The 24,368-nt window shown below is 40.0% G+C and overlaps 1 protein-coding gene across 3 annotated transcripts; it reads right to left on the bottom strand.

Annotated features, from left to right (window-relative positions):
• Window positions 1-513: 513 nt before the first annotated feature.
• Window positions 514-22,668, bottom strand: CD274 (CD274 molecule). Of its 3 annotated transcripts, none has more exons than XM_059411994.1 (7): window positions 22,478-22,668; window positions 16,327-16,392; window positions 15,678-16,019; window positions 8,287-8,577; window positions 6,298-6,405; window positions 4,361-4,420; window positions 514-3,383 (listed from the first exon to the last, which is right to left on the bottom strand). In XM_059411994.1, exons 2-7 carry the CDS (start codon window positions 16,376-16,378, stop codon window positions 3,325-3,327), a joined length of 912 nt encoding a protein of 303 aa, XP_059267977.1. In that variant the 5' UTR covers window positions 16,379-16,392; window positions 22,478-22,668; the 3' UTR covers window positions 514-3,324. The 3 variants fall into 3 exon arrangements, with proteins under 3 accessions (XP_059267977.1, XP_059267976.1, XP_059267978.1); XM_059411993.1 differs by having other exon boundaries at window positions 22,503-22,667; XM_059411995.1 differs by lacking the exon at window positions 22,478-22,668 and adding an exon at window positions 21,352-21,549.
• Between the last annotated feature and the right edge of the window lie 1,700 nt (window positions 22,669-24,368).

Genomic DNA, 24,368 nt, shown 5'->3' with positions numbered 1-24,368 from the left:
ATTTTTATGGCCCCCGCCCCCAGACCAGGCCTTAATCCTTTCCTTGACTTCATGCTAAACATCTCACTTCCTTTTCAGAATGTGAAGACGGGACACATTCAGCTTTATAGGCACTGGCTTGCGTATCCATGTTTACTGATCTGAGAAGAGTCCTCTCTGAGAGGAAAGTCCCTTTGTTTCCTCAGAGCCGTAGTGGGGACCACTCCTTCTCTCTCATTCTCCCTCCCTCCGATCTTCAATTTGTACAATGCAATTTTGACTCTTTTCTTGGTATTGTCCTAAAAGAAGCTATAGAGTAAGAAAGAAGGAAAGTTTCCAATACACTCTTTTGAAGAAAAACTTTTTTTTCAGCATTTTTATTGGCACAGAACTAAGAGTATGCCACGTAAAAAGCAGCCATGAAGGTAAGAACTGGGAAGGTCGCTGCAGATATTCCCAGGAACTTTTTCCACCGGGACATTACACTGGGTGTTGTATTATAAAGTCTAGAAAACAAGACAGTGGACAGGCTGGTGCACCAAGGAACAAAATAAATAAGAATATTTTATTAAAATTAATGCAGGTGTAAACAATGACAATTAAAATGTAGAACTAAATAATTGCCTCTCTGCCAAGCCATTGAGAGTGAAACGCCGTACTCCGGCTCACCCAGAATCCTCCCTTAAACTTCACACAAAGGATATCGTCATGCAAACAAGGGATGCTGTACAGATGAACATGAACAACAAGACAACAGGAGTTCTGTCGGAGATTCTGTTTCCTCAGCCTTGACAGGTGGCAAAACAAAGGTTCTCTTTGTCGATAACCCAGGTAAATGGCCAAGAGAGCAGGAATATGCTGGGACCTCCTGGGAGGCATGGGAACCTCAAAGCCTTTGAAACACAACATCTTAGATCTATGTAGTGATGAGAACTGGTAGGACTCAGGGGTTCGGGCACAGCTCATGGACTTTTCTAGCACAGGTAGGAGTCAAGGTACATTACTGAAATTTCCAAAAAACACAACACAACACAACACAACACAACACCCACTCCTGTCATTTTACGAACACAATATCAAAGTCTAGTTTTTACTCAAGAGAAAACAGATAGGAAAAAACCACAAGTTCCAGACATGATTCTGTCACATAAAATTAGAAATAAAGTCAGCCTTTTTAGGACCAGGTTGACCCAGGGTACCCTGGAGAACCCAATGGTCTCACTATGAGGAACACAAAATAAACCAAATCCAAACTCAGTCATAGAGCAATCAGTCAACAATAACTTGTCATCCAAATGTCAATGAGGTACATATTTAGCATGTACTAAGTCTTATAAAAGATACTAACAGGCTATGGAAGAGCTGATCTGGAAATAAATAAGAGATAGTGTCTGGCCTCTGGGAACTTCACATTTGTTCCAACAGCCCCATGAGAAATAATACAGTAAATAAAAATAGCAAAGTGCACAGCAGGCAAATAGTGTGTTACCATTTATGTGAATAAAAATATACCTTTTATATATGTTTCTACATATATTACCCAATATCTTTAGAAGATTACAAGAACAAAAGGCAAGAGTAGCTGCTTCTGGAAAGGAAAACCCATCCGGCTAGGGAGACGGAATGAGGACTTTTTAATGTCTCCTCTTGGACCTTCTGCATTTTGAATCATAGAAAGGTATGAATTCAAATTTTAGCAGCACTTAAATAAAAGAAGAGAGAACTGCTGGACAATAACAACACCATATACATAAACGTCAGATGGCATGGCAAAGGCAAACAAATCAAACATAAATATAATGATACAAAAGGAGCTCAAGAGTGATTTCCCACAATTTAAGAAAATACTGACTTGTTCTCATCAACTAAAATCAGTTTGATTAAAATGTGTTTGGGGGGCGCCTGGGTGGCTCAGATGGTGAAGTGTCTGTCTTCAGCTGGGGTTGTGATTGAACAGTCCTGGGATTGAGCCCCATGTCGGGATCCCTGCTCAGTAGGGAGTCTACTTTCCTCTCTGCCTCTGCCTCTCTCCCCTGCTCATGCTCTCTTTCTCTGTCTCCCTCTCTCAAATAAATAAATAAAATATTTTTAAAAATGTATTTTGGACTTCCAAGGAACACCCTGACGGACTGCCCAGGGCATGCCCTCCCTTAGGGAGCCTTTCTAGTCTCTCCTCTCCACGCCATCTTTCTCCCCCAACACCTTATGTCATGTTACTGCACTAAGCTGTAATAATGAATTTCCTTTTCAGTCTCCCCCGTGATACTCTGAGCTCCTAAAAGAGAGGTTCTTTGTCTTGCTCAGTCACTGCCTGGCCTAGTGACATGGGTGCTTCCTAAATGTTTGCTGAATGAATTTCTTAAAGCAAAACACAGCTCTAGACTATATCCTAAAAGGACAGTGAGTGACAGTTGTAGAAATCTGAGATCTGCTATTTACTGACTCAGGCGAGTTACTTTAGCTCTCTGCTCCCTCAGCTGTGAAATGGGTATGATAACAGTGCTTACCACAACATAGCTATCCTAGGCATTAAATGAGATTCTGTGTGTAGGATGCCACATAGTTGATAACGCTGACATTTAAAATGGAACAGATACTGCAGTGACATATCTTACCTTAGGGTCTGAGAATAAGATTATTCAAGTCAACCAAAGTACTGGTGGGTTAAACAAGGTAATATCCTATATAAACCACAGATCTGCTCTCTACGCTTCCTATGTCCTGGTAGCTGTGGAGGATACCAAGCACCTCATCAATACTACACATTTTACTGAGCATGCACAACTCACTAAGCAGTAAATTTAGTTTCATGACAAAATTCTAACTTCTGCTACAGATTATCTTCAAAAGAAATCATTCACGACCACACTCACATGACAAGACTCCAAAGACTCAAAATAAATGAAAATCCCATACTTAAATACTGTTGCAACACTGGGACTCTCAGTCACACAGACGACAAGCAGAGACACTGAGTGAAGGCCAAGGGCACTTCTGCAGGAACTGACCATTAAGTCGGGGAATCACAACTTGTTTGCCTCGGATGAGCGATGGGCGATTTGCACGGGGGCTCATCTTTCAGGAGCATCCCTTCTCTCTCCCTTAGCCGCCCCTGAGTCTCCCAGTTGTTCTGAAGGACCTTGCGGCCAGCCCCCTCTGCTCCTTCTTGCTTTGTTCTCTTCCTCTTCTCTCCCAGCTTTCACAGTTGAGTGCTTGGGCCTGGAAGTTCTGCATCATCGGCAGCTCGCCCGGCCCGCGGTGCTGCTCTGGTCACGCGTCGCTCTGCCAAACTCAAACCACGGCCAGAGAATCCCTGCTTTTAAGATCAGGAGTTTCAATGCTGGATTATGTCTCTTCAGATTGTATCTCTGGAGACTGATGATGGCAGGCATAACTCATACTTGCTAGACGATAGAACAGATTCGCAATGAGAGAGAGGCAGATATTTATGTCCAATTATCTTTATATGATAAAGGGTGACCAACTGTCTGGTTTGCCCTGGTTTGTTCTGGTTTTAAAACCGGGAATCCCGTGTCCTGAAAAACTCCTTAATTCTGGGCAAAGCAAGAGAGATGGCTAGTCACCCTAGGATTCGCCAAACAATATTCACCATTTAGTTTTATAAAAGAGTTGACTGGAATTGACCACATAATGAAAACTGCCTGGGCTCATCCAACTTACTTAGATTACTTTAAATTAGGGCTTGTTGTGAAGTTTGGTCTCCAAGTGCACTAGAAAGAATTAGAAATCTTAATATAACTTTTTTCTTAGTTCAGTCAGCTAGGTGAGGTCTTTCTGATGTTTTATAAATGGAAATATTTATGGTAAAATGAATTTAAATGGATAGGTTAAGAGTAAAGTTTTACAGCCAGGCTAGTGGGGGTATGTTCTTGGGCAATTTGATATTTTTCTTGACCCTCTGTTTTCTCTACTATAAAATAGGAAATATCCTTGTATTTATCTCTTTGATTTTGTGGGGGGAGATTAAACAAGGCAATATATATGAAGTAGTTAGCACAGTGTCTGCTGCTTAAGTTTCATCTATCTATCTATCTATCTATCTTACTCACCCACTTAAGTCAACTTGTCCCCTTTTGCAAGGAGGTGTTAGGATGCAGAGCTATAAATCTAGCAGAGAGAAGCTGCCTCCTCCCCCATCCCCAAAGCTGCTCACCTGTCTACACTCCAGGCTACCCCTAAATTTCCTCAGACTATGGGAAGAGTTCTTGTGCCAATTGTAAGGTAAAGAGGAGCCAGCAGTTCCAACAGCCAGCATTCTTTAGAGTGAGGAGAGATTCCGGCTGATAGCTTTCTCCTTGTTATTACTTTAACTTTTTGTTTCTATTTCTTTCAACTTTCTAACCCCTGCTAATATTCTTACCATTTTGTTTCTTTGAGTTCCTGTCTTGGGTGACACATTTTTCCATATCCATCATTTTCCCTTGAGAAAAAAAAAAAAAGTCATTTCTATTCCCTTGTAACACAGCCCTACATCCCACATAGTGACTCAAGTTTCAATTCCAAGTTCCTATGAAACATTTTTAATCCCCTAGGAAATCTGGTAGACTTCTGAATTTATTCCACGGGTTTCAACCCCTGAGGTCAGTTCAACAGTTTAGGGCATATGCTTTCGGTCGTACATTTATTTTTAAAGTTCACTTATTTTTTTAGTAATCTCTACAGCTGATGTAGGGCTCAAAGTCACAACCCCAAGACCAAGAGTTGCACGGCCTTCTGACTGAGCCAGGCAGGTGCATGCTCCTAGATTTTCTTTAGGAGGATATACTTTAATTCTCCATCCTTCCCTCAAAGATAGACAACACACTGAGACACTTTATTATACATTAGTTTTCTAGTCATTCCTAATGATGACTATTTACTTTCCATGAGGAAATATTCAAAATGTTAGTTGGCAAGAGTCACTTCCTTGGTCTAATCTACTCCATCTCAAGATCATCATGTCATTGGACCTTGAGCCTTCTATTCTGGATAACTGTCTCAGTTCTGTTAAATACCTATTCTTTAGAAATAGCTGACCTCCACTCGATTACACCACTTTCCCAGATCCACCCATCCTCTTAAACAGCTCGGGGGAATTTTTCAACCACCATTGGAATTCCCTCCCATCTTCCACTTCCCTATGTGACCTCAAATAACTCTACACACAGATCATCACTGGATCCCCTGGTATACTTCTCAAAGTACTGGGGAAATGTCTACTTTAAATCATCTTAAAATGGAAGGAAATTATTTGAATAGACTCATTTTCCTGTGTTTAAATTGTTCCTATGTGCAAATTGAGAAATAAACACATGCAAATTATTTTGAAAACTGTAGAATACCCTCAGCCAGAAATCTTGTAAAATACTCTACGGTAAAAGCATCACCATTCTACAGAAAACAAAACGAAACTATTTTATTTCTTAGTGTGCCCAGAAACGAGCTCAATATAACAGTGCAACTAATGGGGCACATGGGTGGCTCAGTGAGTTAAGCCTCTGCCTTTGGCTCACGTCATGATCAGGGTCCTGGGATCAAGTCCTGCATCGGGCTCTCTGCTCAGCAGGGAGCCTGCTTCCTTCTTTCTCTGCCTGCCTCTCTGCCTACTTGTGATCTGTCTGTCAAATAAATACATAAAATCTTAAAAAAAAATAGTGCAACTAATGCAAGACTCAAATTCAACCCAAGCTGACAAGCATTTTAGCTTTTCCTCCCTTACTCTAAGTCTCGGGTTATTTGCATGATGGAAAGAAACTGTATGATGCTTGGTCTCCTTCACCCTCTGTACGTACCATTCTCCCACCTCTCACTGCCATACACATGATCTTCACTCGGCAATCCTGCACAGCTTTACTGTCATTGCTATTGAACAGTGGAATGTGTTTGTGCCACTTTTCGAAGGCAAACCAGGTTTGCCTGCAGCTATGGTCCAATTGTCACCCCCTTGGAAATGCTACTATAAGTGTTCACTGCCACCTTCCAATGTAGGCAATGCTGCAGGACAGTGAAATGAACAGGACTGTAGTAAGAGATGACACAGTTTTACACGGTGGCATAGCTGAAACCCACTTTGCATAATTGAAAGCAGCTCCTAGAAGAGAATGCTAGTAAGAAGGCAGCATTTTATAAATCCATGTTTCCTGATTGGGCCATCATTAGCATTCTGGGTAGGAGAGTTCCCAGTTACATGGGACTGAGGTGCATATTACAGAAGGTTGAGCATCTCTGGCTCTGCCTATAAGTGCCACCTTGACAAAAGTAGCTGCCCCATACATTTCCCCATATGCACAGTGGAGACCATTGCACTAAAGGAGATACCATTTCTCTTTAGACAGAAAATGACTGCCGGGATTACACCAAGAAACACCAGGACAGCTCCCAGAACCATGAAGTGAGTCCTCTCATTTGATGGAACCGGAAGTGGTTCTGAAAAACAAAAGAATCCAAAAAGAAAGTGAAGATGAAATTTTGATGGGAAGAGGTTAAGAGAAGAATCATCCTTGAAGTTGAATTTCAGTTAGCTTTGGGTTACAAACAGTTCCTGACCAGTGAGCGGCTGGAATGGGGAGATACCGCTGATAGGAAGATGGGAGCCCCACAGAAAAGTGGAAGCAGCCCAGGCTTTGGACAGATGGGCCTGGGGCTACGTTCTGCTGCCACTCACTAGCTTTGAGATCTCAGGCAAATCCTTTCACCTGCCTACAAAATGGAAATGATAATAAATTTATTGTGAGACCAGTGTTTGTGAAGAGCTCAGTACTAACTATGAGACTCGGTGACCTCCCTTGTATTCTTTTACCTAGAAGCTAGCGCCTGATGCACATGGTAAAGATGGAACAGGAAGGCCAACTGGCACTGCCCAAGAGCATCTACCTCCTGGTGTGTGTGGCCACGGTTGAGGGCCATTGCTCACTATCTTTTCTTTCTCAGTTTGAACATCTTGAAACATCTGATCCTGGGTACTTCCCACCAGTCTGTCTGTGGGTCCATGAAAGAAAAGGGTCCCCTGGCACATGATATTCAGAGACCACTGCTTCCATTAGCCATGATCCCTGACGACCTCATTCAAGCTTTAAAGCCACAACAGTGGTCAACCTTTCTCTAGTAGCTTACATTTTACAAAGCCTGTTTATATCTATTTCGATCTCAAAATAAGTTCAGTTAGTCATGCAATATAAAAAAAAAAAATCCTTGGTGATAGAGGAGGAAACAGAACCCAAGCATTTTGGTGAATTACCCTAAGTCTTCCCTCAGATAAGTTGTCATAAAGCAACTTTTAAATGGCAAGAACCTACAAACACAGCCCCTACCAAAGTGACTCATAACCCAGTAAAAGCATCTCTTTAAGTTTCTCAACTTTTTTTCCCCTCTCTTTTCATTCATGGGACAATCTTGTATTGCCCTTTCCTGTTGGTTGAATTTTCCACCTGAGGTCTTTGATGTTTTTTCTGAAGTAGCTGAAGCTAAACTGGCAACCTCTACTAGAAGTGGGGGACACGAGAAGTGTTTCTCAGAACACCCCTGGGTTCATGTTAACTTCATGCTCTCCTGCTCCACTTTCTCCAAAGGTCTCAGCCTCTCATCAGACTCTGCAGCCCACTGTACCCACTCCTGTATGGTAGTAAGAGAAAGAAATAATTGAGTCTGTGCTGGGAAGAGCCTCAAATCATATTCATACATTGTAGCTCACTCACCCCTACAGTAACCTTGCCCAATAGTTTATAACTTTTATAACTGTTATAATTAGGGAAAGTGAAACACACAGAAGTTGAGCAGCTTAGACAGGGACCACAAGCTTATGTCTCATGCACTAAGCAGAGAAACTGCTTTGTGTTGAAATGCCATAGACTATCTTGGGGGTGGGGTGGATGGATGGGGTATGTTCCATTTGCTGGCTACCACAGAAACCCTGGAAAGAAAAGAGCAGCTCTGATGTGCTGGGATCTAGATTCCTGCAACACTGCCTGAGCTGCCCCCAGGTCCCTTAGCTACAAAAGCATTTTCTACATGGGGTGGGATTGCCTTACCTGTTTCTTATCTGTTTCCTGGAAAGTGTGAACAGTGTCTTACTCTTCTATGAGCCCCTGATGCCTGGCACATAGGGCATATTCAGTAAATATTTGCCGAATGTTTATTAAACAGCATTATGACTTGGATGAATGCAGATGAGGAAGCTTTTTCTAAGTATAGTGTTATACATGAATTCACTTATTTAATGAATGATGGATGCCTACAATGAAAAGGCAACATGCTAGAGGCCAAAGGACAGCAGGAGGTACATTTGAATTGAGACATTCAGAAAACTACCTGGGATGACCAACTTAGCAGTATTGTTTCTGTCTTCCTCAGGACCTGATCTTCGAAAAGTGCAATAGAAAATCTCATTAGCTGTTGCGTTGATTCTCAGCGTGCTGGTCACATTGAAAAGCTTCTCTTCCCCGTTGGAATTAGAGATGGTGGTTTTGCCACTCAGGACTTGATGGTCGCTGTTTGTCCAGATGACTTCAGCCTCAGGGTAACCCTCAGCCTGACACATTAGTTCGTGTTCAGAGGTGACAGGATCCACAGAAATTCTTTGGTTGATTCTGCGGTATGGGGCTAGGTCATGAGCAAAAAGAAGTTAGGGCTTTCACTTAGGACAAAACTAGATAATGTGACTTGGTGTCATCTACATTAGGAAAAGTATCAGTTCAGGCAGGTTCTCAGAGAAACAAGCTTGATGTTCAGATGTTTCAGCAGTGAGAAACCCCTATCAGTCCTGCTTCAGCTTGCCCACTCATAGCTGAGCTATGTTTTAGCTCAAAGGAACAACTACCTTGCTATGAAAATCATATTGCTCTTTTTATTAGCTCCAAGCAAATGCACAGATTAAAGAGAATTGTCATCTTTAAACCAATAGTCTTTTCACCCAAATATAAAATATGTCTTTCCATTTACTCAAGTCTTTGTATCTTTCTCATAAAGCTTTATAGTTTTTACATAGGGCCAGTCCTTTTCTTCTTAACTTTACTTCCTGGATATTTTCTTTTTGTTGTTGTATTTCTGTCTTCGTAGCATGAACCTCTCCAGCTGACCAGCATGGTTTTCTTAGCCTTTATTTAATAAACAGAAAATCTGGTTTTCATGTTCCATTCACTTTTCCAACTATGGGGTCAAGGATCAGAAATTAGGCATGAAAAGAGTATGATATCATTACAGAAAGTACTACGTGTTCCTGAATCACACTTTTTAAAGTTTAAACTTTTTTTTTAAAGAATTTATTTATTTATTTGACAGCGAGAGATCACAAGTAGGCAGAGAAGCAGGCAGAGAGAGAGAGGAGGAAGCAAGGCTCCCTGCTGAGCAGAGAGCCAGTTGTGGGACTCGATCCCAGGACCCTGGGATCATGACCTGAGCCGAAGGCAGTCGCTCAGCCCACTAAGCCAACTTATGTTCTACTTCAAAATAGTTTTAGATTTACAGAAAAGTGGCAAAGATAGCACAGAGCCCTCACCTACCTTTCACCCAATTCCCCCCTATTGTTAACACCTTGTACTACCATGGTGAATTTGTCAGAAATAAGGAACCAATGTTAGTACATTACTATTAGCTGAACTTCACACTTTGTTCCATTTCACTAGTTTTCCCTTAATGTCCTTTTTCTATTCTGGGATCTCATGCAGAATACCACATTTGTGATACTTATTTTTTTAACTTTTTTTTATGCTGGCTATTTGAATAAATCATCTAAATAATTATTATACTTAAGAAAGAAAGTTTAAATATTAGGTCATTAATGAAAACTTAGCTCACTGCTTTGGGAGCCTTTTAGGATTAAGATATCAAGTGTACTATTTTAGTAGATTATTTAATGCATTTACATCACCTAAGATCTTCATTCGTGTTTATTCGTTACAAGCATGGTAATGTATCATTATTCTGTTGTTATAATCTTTATTGTACTCCTAATACTTTAATGTAACCACCAGTGGTCCACACAGAGCCTTGACTTTCCATTCCTTTACCAAAGGTGTGACAATGGCTTTGTGATAAGATCTATTCACAGGGATTTAATACAAGGCAGCCAGAATCAAAGAAGAATGAAATGATGTGATGTTTTTGTGTTCTTGATTCTATGAATCACCTATAGAAACACTGGAAAGCAACATAATTATAATTTCAAAACACATAAATAATGGTTCTCATGAGTACTTGAGTCCTCAACCTTGTATCTGTTATGTTCAACAATCCTTCAAAAAAAATAAAGCCATTGATCATACTTCCTAAATAGTATTACCATAACAGGGTCTAGTTCACATAGCACAGGGCTTTATTTCTGAGCAATTTAGTTTACAAGACTAAAATCACAGATAATGGTGAAGTACTAAAGGTAAAATGTTAGCTTTTTTACTCTTATCATTTTTAACAGAATAATAAAGGAGAATGTTGTTTTATGCCTAAGCATATGTATAAATGTGGTATGCTTCTCAGGATCCAATAAATGAGTGGAGTTGTTCTACTCATTGGTTAGATATCCACTATTCTAGTCTCTAAAGTAGGACGCATGTATTGCGATACAGGAAGAAAATATTAGAACTTCCACTTACATATAAATTTTTATCATAATAATTAAGAAATAATCTAAGCTCAATCAACTTTACTAATTGACACTGAGCCTCACTTTCTATGCCACATGAGGGTCTTACGGGAAGAGGGAAGTTTTGTAGACAATGCGGTTATGAACACTGGGGTGCATGTATCCCTTTGGGTTAGTATTTTTGTATCCTTTGGGTAAATGCCTGGCAGTGTAATTGCTGGAACATAGGGTAGTTCTATTTTCACCTTTCTGAGGAACCTTCATACTGTTTTCCTACAATATCCCAATTATGGAAACAACCCATCTGTCCATTGACTGATGAATGGATAAAGAAACCATGTATGTATGTGAACATAAACACAAACACACAGACGTGTGGATGTGCACGCATGCTCACACACACACACACACACACACACACACACAAGTATTACTCAGCCATAAAAAAGAATGAGCTCTTTTTTTTTTATTTGCAATGATGTGGATGGAACTACAGAGTAAAATACTAAGTGAAATAGTAAAAAAAAAAAAAAGTCAAATATCATATGATTTCATACATACTGGAATTTAAGAAACAAAACAAATACGCAGAGGGGAAAAAAAGAGAGAGAAGGCAAACCAAGAAACAGACGCTTAACTGTAGAGAGCAAACTGATGGTTACCAGAGGGGAGGTGGGTGGAGGGATGGGTTAAAAAGGTGATGCAGATTAAGAAGGGCACTTGTGATAAGCATTTGTTGTTTTATGAAGTGCTGAATCCCTAAACTGTACACTTGAAACTAAAAACAAAAACCAATACTCAAGGGGCGCCTGGATGGCTCAGTGGATTAAAGCCTCTGCCTTCGGCTCAGGTCATGATCCCAGGGTCCTGGGATCGAGCCCCACATCAGGCTCTCTGCTCAGCAGGGAACCTGCTTCCTCCTCTCTCTCTTTCTGCCTGCATCTCTGCCTACTTGTGATCTCTGTCTGTCAAATAAATGAATAAAATCTTAAAAAAAAAATTAAAAAAACAAAACCAATACTCAAGATTTTCAAGACCATCTACCTTTGTTAACAATGAATTTCACCTTAAACTATTAGCTAATGATAGTGAATCATCATAATTAGCAAGGCATTAAAATAGGATTACATTTTTATTTCATTCTTTAAAAATTTCTGTCTTTATACATTTATTTTTTTTAATTTTTTATTTTTTATAAACATATATTTTTATCCCCAGGGGTATAGGTCTGTGAATCGCCAGGTTTACACACTTCACAGCACTCACCAAAGCACATACCCTCCCCAATGTGTCTTTATACATTTAGAGAAGGTACAATACATTAGGTTGAACCATATGAAGTTAATGACATTCAACTTCTTTTACCTTTTAAAAATGCCAATTTCTTATGCTATATCCTTTACGTTAGCATAAGTATATCCTTTCTAACTGTATACACACACAAACACACATATTAGCTAACATGCTTTACTGATGGAGTACGTTATCAAAAACATATGCAGACTCCTGGTTTAGTAGATACAGAGCACACATGTACTGATCCAATGGTCACATCAAGACCAAGAAAAGCTCACTGTAGTTTTGAAGTCAATATACCACTTTATACACACTCTGGAGGTATAAATGGAGGGGAGTAAAATCTGGTTGTTAGGGACACATACTTCAGAACTAGACTAGTGAGTTCAAAACCTGCCTTTACCACTTACTGGCTGAGTGAACTTGGGTATATTACTTAACTTCTTTGGGCTTCAATTTACTCCTCCATAAAATGAGAAGAACACCACACACATCACTGAATCTAAGATGCCATCTACAGAAAGACACACTTAGATATGAGATAGTAAAATGTGAAAACATACATCTTAGACATAATGGAGCCCCTACCCCATAGAGTCGTTTGAGGATTAAATGAGTTAGTATAGACAAAATGGTTGGGACAGGGCCTGGCATGTAACAAGTACTACATGAGTGTTAATCTCTACTACGGTAAGTACTAGAGCTGCTCCCCCTCCCCTTACTACTACCATTGAAATGTACTTGTGTAATAGTCTTCAGAAAGAACCGGCAGTGCCTCACAAACAGACTTGGAAATAAGTTTTCACATCTTCAAACCTCTTCATGTTTCAAAATTTTTAGCCCTATCCTATTTGAGGAAATATTTCATTCATTCATTCATTCATTCAACAGATATTTTTTGTGTGCTCTTGTCAAATTCCTCTTACATGTCAATTCCTAGGGATTGAGCAGTAAATAAAACAGACCCAAATCTCTGGCTTTGTGGAGTACATATTCAAGAAAGAGGAGAGCAATAATAATACAGGTGCATCTGTATGCGTTAGATGAGGATGAACAGGTTACGTGATACATTAGATGGGGAAAAACACTATAGAAAAAATATAAAGGCTGGCTGGTGAACTGGGGAGTGATGGGGTTGGTGGGGAATGATAGCAGTTAATCCTTGGTTCATATGAACAAATTAGCTTCATCAGGACAACGGTGCAAAATTTCGTTCTTTCAGTTGTCTGATCCCATTTAAGTTCCTTAAAGTATGAGTGGGTGTTTCATTTTCCTCGTTATTAGGTTCAATGTTTACAGAAAAACAGCATTCTTAATTGAAAGTCAAATGCCTGAGAGTATGATATTTAAACTGATAAGCATGAAAGGGGCAGTAATACCCAGAGTGATAACAATAATTGAGTTAATCCAAAACTAAAGTCTTAGCGCATTTCAGTTTTGAAATGCTTCACCTATAAAATCCCATGGTGAGTAAACTCCCTGTGGGGAAGCTGTGTTACCACATATTTGCAGTGATGGGAAGAGAAGTGTTACTGTGAAATCATTTGCATATAGAGGTGACTCAGGAATTATACTTCCTTGAGTTGTGAAGTTCATGCAAGAAGGCTGTTTGCATTGGTGACACTGCCCCAGTGCAAGTGAAGCTTCGTGGCTGGCTTATTCTCAGTGTAGCTCAACTCAACACCCAAGACCCCTGTTTGCAAATGACCACAGGATGGACTGGGACTAGGATGCCAATTAAGTAATTTATAATATAAAACAGAATGGACAAAACAAATCAGATAGTCAAATCTGGCTGGTCATCTGCTTTGCTCTATCAGGAACCCCTTCTTGGAAAATCCTCCAGTGCCAAAAGTTTCCTACTGTGTTGAGCCGTAACAAAGGACATTACAGATCAACACAGGATATTAGAGAGACCAGAGTACCTGAAAGAACACTCTTCCTTGTTACAGGACAGCTGTACCACTCTGCATACTCGCCAAAGGTTGATGAAAGACCCTCTCTTCTGGAAGCGGAAACTTAGGCTCTATACTTCCTTTTACCTGACTGCCGAGCTTACGGTCTTCCTCCCCAGCCCAGATCCAGCAATGCTGGCTGTTCATGGGACTAAGCACTGATAATTTCTTCAATGTTATGAAACACAGTCAAGTGTGCTGATGAGCTGAAGAAAAGTTGAAAATCCCAACCTGGGATCCCACCAGCTTGCTTTCGTAAAAATCACTGTTCTGGAGAAGTATATGGCAAAATAAAATGAAAATTAAATCTACTTCCCCAAGTGGATATGCAACATGGGGGGGGTTAAGTGGGTAGGAGAAGAATAAATGAAACAAGATGGGACTGGGAGGGAGACAAACCATAAGTGACTCTTAATCTCACAAAACAAACTGAGGGTTGCTGGGGGGAGGGGGGTTGGGAGAAGCGGGGAGGGGTGATGGACATTGGGGAGGGTATTTGCTATGGTGAGTGCTGTTAAGTGTGTAAACCTGGCGATTCACAGACCTGTACCCCTGGGGATAAAAATATATTATATGTTTATTTTAAAAAAAAATCTACTTCCCAAGACAAGGGACATCTTGACCACAGAAACATTAACTGATCCAGAATCAGAAACCCAGTAACGTGCCATAAAAATAGATGCATTTCTCCCAGTTGCTATATTATTTGGATTGAGTTTACAATGATCATTTATCCATTTACAATGAATGTAAACGTCTACTTGTAATACTGACCTTCAGACCTACTAACTGGTAGTTAGACCAGGAATGAAAGAACAAGGAGTAATGACTGGATTCTTGTCATACACCTAAAGGTCATCATGTAAATGAAAGAAGCTGGCGGATAATCTCAGAACTGTGACTAGAGAGGGCAGATACTAGCTCACTATCAGAAAATAATTTCAAAAGGCTAGGGAAGGGAGGTCCAAGTGACCGGGTATCATTGTGGAAAGTATGTGAGCAGAAGGTCCCTTGGGGGGATTTCTGTTCTTCGGGAGTTTGGATCAGCTGCTCTTACTCGGGATCCTTTCATCTCTCAATTCTATGAATCTTAACAGTGAAAGTAGAGGGGATGAGCTAAGGTGTTTTCCTTTTCTTATCTAGTGGCAACACAAAATTTTGAACGCAGGTGACCTGATGACATATTTGTGGGTCAGTACTCGGGAATCTGACACTCCCAGTTCCTCTACAACACTCCAAGATAAGAGCCGTGTAGACTTTCAAGATGAATATATGCCCAGTGAGCACAGTTTATCCTGTCTCTAAAGAATAGTTTCCTTTATGTTTGATATTATTTTTTTGCCTTTATAGATTGACTTCAAGTCTTTTTAAATGTGAAACTCACAGTGGGGTTTGTTTTTATTAATTTGTGAGTTGACATAGAGAGGTATAAAGGAAGGAAAATGATGGCCGACTTAATAAATTTAAAAAAAAATTATAGATGAATAAAAAACTTCCTGGCAGGACACAGAAACAGTGGCTACTATCTTGACATGCCACGGAAGACGGCAGTGAAGTGAGGAGGACACTCTTGTAATTCGTGTCATCCCCTTCCACAGTTTCTGAATGGTTTGCAAGTACATGTATCATCATAATAAAAACGAAAAGACCAGGAATTTTTTAGGAGAACAGAACATACTGTGGAACATGCCCCTACCATGTCTGGCTCTGGATCTCCAGAGGCTGCCAAAGAGGAAGTGTTTGAGAAATGCTCACTGGAGGAGCGTGTGAATGAATGAATGAGCAGACTGCCCCTGTGGAGAGCAAGGTGGATCTCCAAGAGGGAAAAGTGCTCATAAAGACTGGGCCTCTTCACCTGTATGCATCCTTACCATGAACTTTCAAAGTAATCCGCTTGTAGTCAGCACCGCCATAGCCAATCAAACAGCAGTAAACCCCCGCATCCTGCAACTTCACGTCTGTGATCTGAAGCGCGGCCTTCCCCAAGAAGAGCTGGTCCTTCAGCAGCTGGGCCCTCTGGCTGTAGCTGCTGTGCTGAACTTGCAGGTCTTCTTTCCCGTCCACAAACTGAATAATTTTCTTATCCTCCATTTCCCAGTAGACGATTAGCGCAAGCAGATTTAACTGTTTTTCTACTGGGAATTTGCATTCCATGGTCACGTTGCCGCCGTACTCCACCACATACAGTTCCTTGGAAACTGTGATTGTAAATGCTGTAGAGGAAGACGACCAATTTTCAGAAGTTGGGAAACTCCTCAAAAAATATACGGATAGTTACAGTAATTATCCCTGGGAAATGGATAACAGGTAATAGAGAAATAGATAATGGGTTAATTTTCCTACTTTCAGTTTGACCATATATCTTTGTCCAATACAGTGGGTTTATGAGATACAGAAAGAAAAACAGAACATTCTTCCTACAAAAAAAATTACATTCATCTTAAATTCATCTTAAATAATTATTACAGTTTTTAACTTATGGTTAAATATAGAACCTAATGAAAGGATTTGGTGTCTTACCTTTCAGCAAATAGCAGTGGGCCATGAATGCAAAGACACTAAATATCCTCATTTTTCTGGAGTGACCTAATTATGGAAAATATAAAAACAAAAATGCTTTATTCAATAATTGAGCACCCAGACATTATGGGTCCTGGCAGTACTAAATAAATAGCCTTCAGATAACCAAAAAAATGATTTGTAAGTGTGAAAATGCAGCATGAAATTTAGAAGTTTAATACCTTTACTTAATATCCCACAGTCCTATAAAGCCAAATGGAAAAAAGTTACAGTGATGAGAATCTTTAAATGTAATTACAAGGCCTGAAAAAAAACTTATAATGAACACTCAAAACAGGCTAAGAAGAAATTATACTAAAATCCTCTCAACTATTTCATGTTTTTTTCTGCAGTATAACATCTAGAAATCCAAACCTGCCCTGTGCAAAGTTTCAATGCAAGGACAACCTGACCTCCACATCTCTCACCTTTCAAAGCTTTTTCTTCCACCCTAGACCCTGAACACTTTCATCCTGTCCTTAACTACCCAAGCCTTCTGTATCACCATCCCAACTATGCTACTTTTCTTGCAGGTGCCATCCTTTGGAAATCTCCTCTTCTGTCTTTCGCTTATTCCAAGTTATAAATTCTATTCTCTCAATAAACTGATTCTGCTAGTAGCAGGAATGAGAAGGAGAAACAGTTGAATTTGACCAATTCATACTAAGATGTGAATGACTTACACCCACTCTTTTAGGGCTAGAATCCGCCTAGATTCTATTCTTCATTTTGTCACTCTGAGTGAAATTCTACCAATTATTTAATTTGGCAAACATTGATTGAACAACTGTTCTGTCCCAGGCACTATTTTAGGTACTAGGAATATAGCAGTGAACAAGAAAAAAAAAAAAAACACTCTCATTTTGGACCTTATATTCAAGTAGGGGAATAAATAAAGAAGATTTGTACTGCATTTCAGCAAATTTATTTCTTAATACACTTTCCCTCTTCTGTTATACATATGTTTATACACTTTGAGAAGTCAGTTTTGCCTCTTAAGGTCTCTTTGACCTCTTGTATACATATAAAAACTCACTAATGATCAGTTAATCTATGCTATACATATATAAGACAGAAGATTTATGCTCCTAATATGTAAATAGTTCCAAAAAAATCAGTAAGAAAACCAAACACAACTCAACAGAAAACGAGCAAAATGTTCTAGCACACAATTCAGAGAGTAAGAAATATAAATGACATCTATACATCAGTAAGGATGCTCATAGATGGGACTGGAAGAGATTATGCTGAGTGAAATGAGTCAAGCAGAGAGAGTCAATTATCATATGGTTTCACTCACTTGTGGAGCATAAGGAATAACATGGAGGACATTGGGAGATGGAGAGGAGAAGTGAGCTGGGGGAAATCAGAGAGGGAGACAAACCATGAGAGACTGTGGACTCTGAGAGACAAATTGAGGGTTTTGTGGGTTGCGGGGTGAGTCCAGTGGTGGGTATTGTGGAGGGCACGTATTGCATGGAGCACTGGGTGTGGTGCATAAACAATGAATTTTGGAACACTGAAAAAAATAAAATTTAAAAAATGAAAACAAAAAGGAAGATGCTTAATATCAACAATTTTTTAAAAGCTTAAGTTTAAAACATTAGGTACTGTTTTTCACTTATTAGCTTAACCAAAATTATAAAGATTCCTAATATTTAGTGCTTGTAAGGATATGAACAAATGGGTTTTCTCACTCCCTGGTGGTAGGATTGTGAAGTTATATAACATTTTTTGGAAAGCAATTTGGTAATCTCCATTAAAATTTTACAAGCTTTCACTTCCTCTCCTAGAAATGTATGCTACAAAAACAAAAACATATACATAAACAATACGTGTGATGTGACGACATTGCTAATCTTAGCCACAAACTGGGAATATTCCAGATAGCCTAACTAGTTAAATGTTGTGACAGTCCTACAATGTAATACCACTAAGGACAGAATTGTATTAATCTTGCAAAGATGTAGAAAGTAAATTGTAGAGCTATACATGTAGCAGAAATCTACTTCAGTTTAAAAAAAAAAGAAAGAAAAATCTGTGTGTGTTTAGACATAGGGAATGTCCAGAAAAATCCATACCAACATACTGATAGTGATTAACTCTAGGAGTGAAATCAGAGGGACAATAAGCAGGCTTTCACTTTTCTATATCTTTTTAAAGATTTATTTATTTATAAGAGAGATAGCAAGAGAAAGGCAGAGGGAGATGGAGAGAGAGAATCCCAAGCAACCTTCATGCTGAGCGAGGATCCCCACATGAAGCTCGATCCCATGACCCTCAGATTATGACCTAAGCCTAAACCGAGTCTGACATCCATCTGACTGAGCCACCCAGGCACCCCATTTTTAAAATAAATTTTCAAAGGAAGAAAGGATGGGAGAAAAAGAAGAGAAAAAAAGGGAGATGAGATTGTTAATGATTTCTTTGGTGTTTTTCCATGTCTGTATTTTCAAATAAATGGGTATGCTTTCCTCTTCTTAGAAAAAAATGAAAAACAAATTTAGTGAACCATTTCACCTTGCTAAGCTGCGGAACATTTAGGAGACAGCATAGTAGAATGGAAAGAACCCTAGAAACTCACACATCAGAGATGAGGCAGCGTAATAATATTTGTTTATTTTTATGTTTTTCTTCATTATCTAATATAAACACAATATAGAACATGAAAAAAGAAGGGAAAAATCACCGACTATTCCATTACTTTAGCCCAGGAAACATTTCCTAATGCCTAGAAACATTTTTGGTGGTCAAAATGCAGTGGGGTGGTGGCAAGGACTGCTACTTCCTACTGGTGGAGGCCAGGAATGCTGTTGCTAACCATCTACACTGCGCAGGACAGCCACCACAGCAGAGACTTAGCTAGGCCTCCTTGTCAACAGTGCCAAGGTTGAGCAACCTTGCAACCACTGTGAGCATTCCAGTACACATTTTTCTTCTAGTCTTTCTCCCTATGAATCTTTGTACAAACAATCATAACCTTATCATATATTTAACACTCTTTTTTTCATTAACTATATCAATATGTTTTCCATTTTACCAAATGATATTCATAAATATTTTGGAGTTCCTATAATGTTTAGTTCCCCTACCGTTAGGTTTAAGATTGTTCCCAATTTTAAAAATATCATAGATATTTGTGTATTCAGCAAATATTTAAGTGCCTATGGTGTGCCACGTTGCAGGCCAGGCCCTAAGAACTGATTCCCCAAGTAGAATTTTTAATCGAGGAGAAAGACCATTTTCCTGGTTCTTGACACATGTAGATAACTGGTACGAGTTACACTGTATCTTTATTGGGTATGGTTTTAAAAATATTTTTTCTGATTTGATTATTGAGAAGTTATAATTTGAATGTTTCATGGGTTTGTTGATTACTTTGGTTCTTTTGTGAATCACTTCATCATTTTTCACCCTGTTTATCTTATTAGTTTCTTATCAATCTGTATGAACCATTCATGTTCATATACACATACGCAGGTAGAAATAAAAAACAATGAAGTAAAATAATCATCATTCTCTTGTTAGCATTAGGTGCATAATTCCTGTTTTTCTCCTTTCTGTTCTCATGCATGCCTGTAAGAATATGAAGATTGTTGAAATGAGTCTGCAGAAGCTATCTCCATGACCTTTGCTTGGGCAAGAGTTGATTTCACCACAACCAAAACACAACAAAAAAACCAAACCAACTGTAATATTATAAACAGAAATACACTTGTTGGGCAAAAGAAAACTTAAGATAACCTTTAAGATACCCAAGCAAAGAACTGCTGAATACAAAGGGAAATGAAACTCATTCATGGGTTAAAATTCGTTTTCCCAATGTTTATGGTATACTCTGGTAGACTTCCTATCCTTAAAATGAATTTGGTTGAAAAGTTTACTGGACTCTGATGGGTTAGAGTTGATATTTACCTAATTCCTCATGATACCACCTTTTTCCAAGGTTTCCTTCCCTTGGAGTACAGCTGTCATTAGTGGGAGGAAAAAAGGAAGGACAGAGACCATGCGAGTAACCGTGCTCCCTACATCATCCCCACATCAGGGCAGTTTGTCTAAGAGAACACTGACATCTTCAAGTAAGAAACTATATGATGGTGTATCTGGATTCCCAAACAAGAGCATTCAAAGAGCAAGGAAATGCGGACTAGGGAAGAAATGAAGAATGGGGAAGCAGGTTTGCCCCTGGGGAACTCAGTATAACACTATGGAACCTGTAGCACTTCTGTATCTCCCAAGGGTAGCAAGGTAGGAGGAAAAGATAGGAAAAGAATTCAAGCTTCCATTCTCAAAAGTAGGAGCAAGAAGTGTCTTGATAGCTGTTGGTTTAGGGTTTCCTTTTCCTTTTATTTATACTTACAGTTTTATAAAAACTATAATTTAATTTTCAAAAAAAAAATTCCTAGAGTTCAACAACATATCTCCAAGATGAAAACCCACCACATTAATAGATCAAGAGAGTGATCTATTTAACCCAACTAAACCCTGTGCCCAGACTCCTTCCCCTCAGTTACCCTGAGACATTCTTATATGTTTCCCGGTGGATTCAAATCTCCATACTTACCTCAGTGATTTCTTTTAAGACTACACTCTACTGTCCTGTAACCTCTGCCTACTCTATTCCACTGAAAAAGGCTGATTTTTTTTTTCTTTAGACTATCATCGTTCTTAAAAACTGTGGGCAATGTAAACGGGGCTCTTTCTTAAAGGTGATTTCCAATATCAATCGAAAGACCTTTAAAATATTTAGACTCTTCACCTAAGTAGTTAAACTTAAAAGAGTTTATCTGAAGTGAAATAATCAGTAATGTCCCAGAGATTTACAACAATGATGTTCACGGAATGGCTAAGACACTTAACCACTATAAATAATCTTTATGCCTAGCATGGGGTATTAATTTTGTACCATGGGGTGTCAATTTTGTACCAGCCATTTAAAAAATATTTATCACATTTTAGAAGACTATTTAATCCATAGAGAGGTACCTGGATGGCTCAGCTGGTTAAGTGTCTGCTTTCAGCTCAGGTCATGATCTCAGGGACCTGGGATCAAGTCCCTCACTGGGCTCTCTGCTCAGTGGGGAGTCTGCTTCTCCCTCTCACTCTTTTTCTGTGGTCTCCCTCTCTCTAAAATAAAATCTTAAAAAAAAAAAAAAAGATCCATAGAAAAATCACACAAGGCATTTTTTTTTAGGTGCAAACAAGGCGAAACAATGATACTTGAAACACTCCCTGTATTATAAGACAAAAAGGCCATGGTATTTCTCCATCAGGACTCCTGAAGGTCCTCAAAGCAAACAGAGCAAAGAGCTCCGGTTGGGGTATCCTGGCTTGCTCTTACAGTAGGAGATGCTGCTGGTGTGATGACTGACTCAGAGCATACTGCTAGGGAGCAGCTGAGGGTGGACCAGGACCCAGGTGTCCGACCTCCAGCCTAGGAATTTCCCGCTAGAACAGCTACCTACCCCAGGGCCATATTCTTGAACGCACAGAAACATACTTACAAAACTGGTATTAAGCAAAACTGAATCCCTACCTTCGCCCTGCCCTACGAAAGGTCAAACCTCTTAGCTGTTCCTATTAGTCTATACAGGTATCAGCTCTACAGCCTCGTCAAACCATCACGCTTTGCCTGGTCCTTCTCTTCTCTTCCACCCAAAGAAAAGGACTTCAGGGGCACCTGGGTGGCTCAGTGGGTTAAAGCCTCTGCCTTCGGCTCAGGTCATGATCTCAGGGTCCTGGGATCGAGCCGCATCGGGCTCTCTGCTCAGCAAGGAGCCTGCTTCCTCCTCTCTCTCTGCCTGCCCCTCTGCCTACTTGTGATCTCTGTCTCTGTCAAGTAAATAAATTAAAAAAAAAAAAAAAAGAAAGAAAAGAAAAAGAAAAGGACTTCAGACCAGCTGCTTTTTAAATTGCCACCCGAGGGGCACCTGGTGGCTCAGTGGGTTAAGCCTCTGCCTTCGGCTCAGGTCATGATCCCAGGGTCCTGGGATCGAGCCCCACATCGGGCTCTCTGCTCACCAGTGAGCCTGCTGCCTCCTCTGTCTCTGCCTGCCTCTCTGCCCACTTGCGATCTCTGTCAAATAAATAAGTAAAATTAAGTAAAGTGCACCTCTGGAGGGAAGGATGCTCCCTACCTGCTGGCGGAGGGGCTGGCGGCGGGCTCGCGGGCTCAGCACGCTCTGTCCTGGCGGCGGGGCTGCGGGGCGGTGGGGCTGCAGCCAGCGAGCGAGGCTCACTAATGAGCAGGCGAGGGGAGGGGCCGAGGTCTCCGCCGCGCCCCGCCCCCCTCGCCCGTCCACCGCCCAGCCCGGTCAATCCGCGTTAGGGTTAGTTACTTCCCTCTGGGCTGCCCCGCTTTCCAGTGGGGAAATTAGCGGATTCGGCGCTCTTGGAAAAAAAAAGGTGAAACTGAAACTTACGGTTCAGTTTCTTGTAAATCAGCTTTCTAAAAAGAAAAGCTTCAGAGATTAAAGCAAGCATCATCCTCTATTTTTAAGATTTATGTATTTATTTGGCAGAGAGCACAAGCAGCGGGAGCAGCAGACAGAGGGAGAAGCAGGAGCCTGATCCCAGGACCCTGAGATCATGAACTGAGTCAAAGGCAGATGCTTAACTAACTGAGCCACCCAGGAGTTCCCAACATCTCATATTTTTAAAAACAAAGGTTTAAAACAGCCCAACTTCAGACGTTGTAAAGTAAATTACCATAAGGATTTCAGACAGTTTTATCTTCAGGATCCAGACACCTTAAACTCTGCCATCAGGTTCCTCCCTCTGATAAAAAGCTTTTTACAAGATGAGGGAACCTCTTGACATAACTTGATGTAATTCTACAATATATACAAAATATAATGACAGGTCACAAAGCTTTGATTTTTATTCTATTAAGTAGGTGTGTCTATAATAGGAAATATATTTTTAATACGTGGATTTTGAGGACTTCCTCAAAGTTCCTCGACATAATGAAACTTCAGTTGCTTTGTCATTAGAAGAACTTCCTATCACCAGTTACACCTTTTAAGAATGCTCTGGATCCCTGCGATCCTGTCATCTTCGGGAACCAGATTAGGTTAGCAAATTCCAGGTGAAGACTAAGAAAACTCTTCCACTGGTAACTCCAGATCAGTGGATGAGCCACCCAGAAGTCACGTGACTCACCCAGAAGGTGAGGGCATACTTTACTTATGCATTCCCCACTGTTGGACTTCGAGGTGCTTCCCTCTCTTTCTCCTTTCTTCTCCTCCTCCTCCTCCCTTTCTTTCTAATTTTAAATTGATACACTGAACTCTTGTTTGACTTTCCTACTTACTCATTTCAGCTGCAATCCAAAATACTGCATACCACGAATGAATATTGAGATGTCCATTGACTTGGTTATGACATTTTCTTCCCAAGTAAGAATTTGCACATTCTCAGAATATCACATATTTTAATTAAAAAAAAAAAACTTGGAAAAATACTGAGGATGATACTGCCTTAAAAATCTGGTAGAGAGTATGAAATTCTCTTTAGCCTCAATAAAGTTTAATAGACTTGGATTCAGCTGAGATGCTCCCTCTTTCAAATCTCTAAGATTTTATTATTTATTTGAGAGAGAGAGAGAGAGAGAGAGAGAGCGCATGAGCCAGAGGGAGAAACAGAGGGAGAGGGAGCCTTTGGGTGGGGCTTGATCCAGGACCTCTGGGATCATGACCTGAACCAAAGACAGATGCTTATTTGACTGATCACCCAGGGTCCCCTCAAATCTCTTTTTAAGGCCACATAGTGGAATATAACAGTGTTACCTCTGCTATTTTCTCTTTAATCTTTCATTTTTTTAAAAGCGATAAAGTTAAGACCCAGGACATAGATGTCATGACCTGTGGGTGTGGTCATGACTATCAAGATAGTCAGAAAAAACTGGCTCTAGAACCTACCACTGAGCCGCTGAGTTATCCTGAGCAACCAATTTACTGAGTAGTACCAGGACTAAGTAACGTCCTCTTAGACGGTCTCTATGA

Source organism: Mustela nigripes, chromosome 9, assembly GCF_022355385.1.
Source record: "Mustela nigripes isolate SB6536 chromosome 9, MUSNIG.SB6536, whole genome shotgun sequence".
Taxonomy (NCBI): Eukaryota; Metazoa; Chordata; class Mammalia; order Carnivora; family Mustelidae; genus Mustela; species Mustela nigripes.
This window is presented reverse-complemented; position numbering and strand designations above follow the sequence as displayed.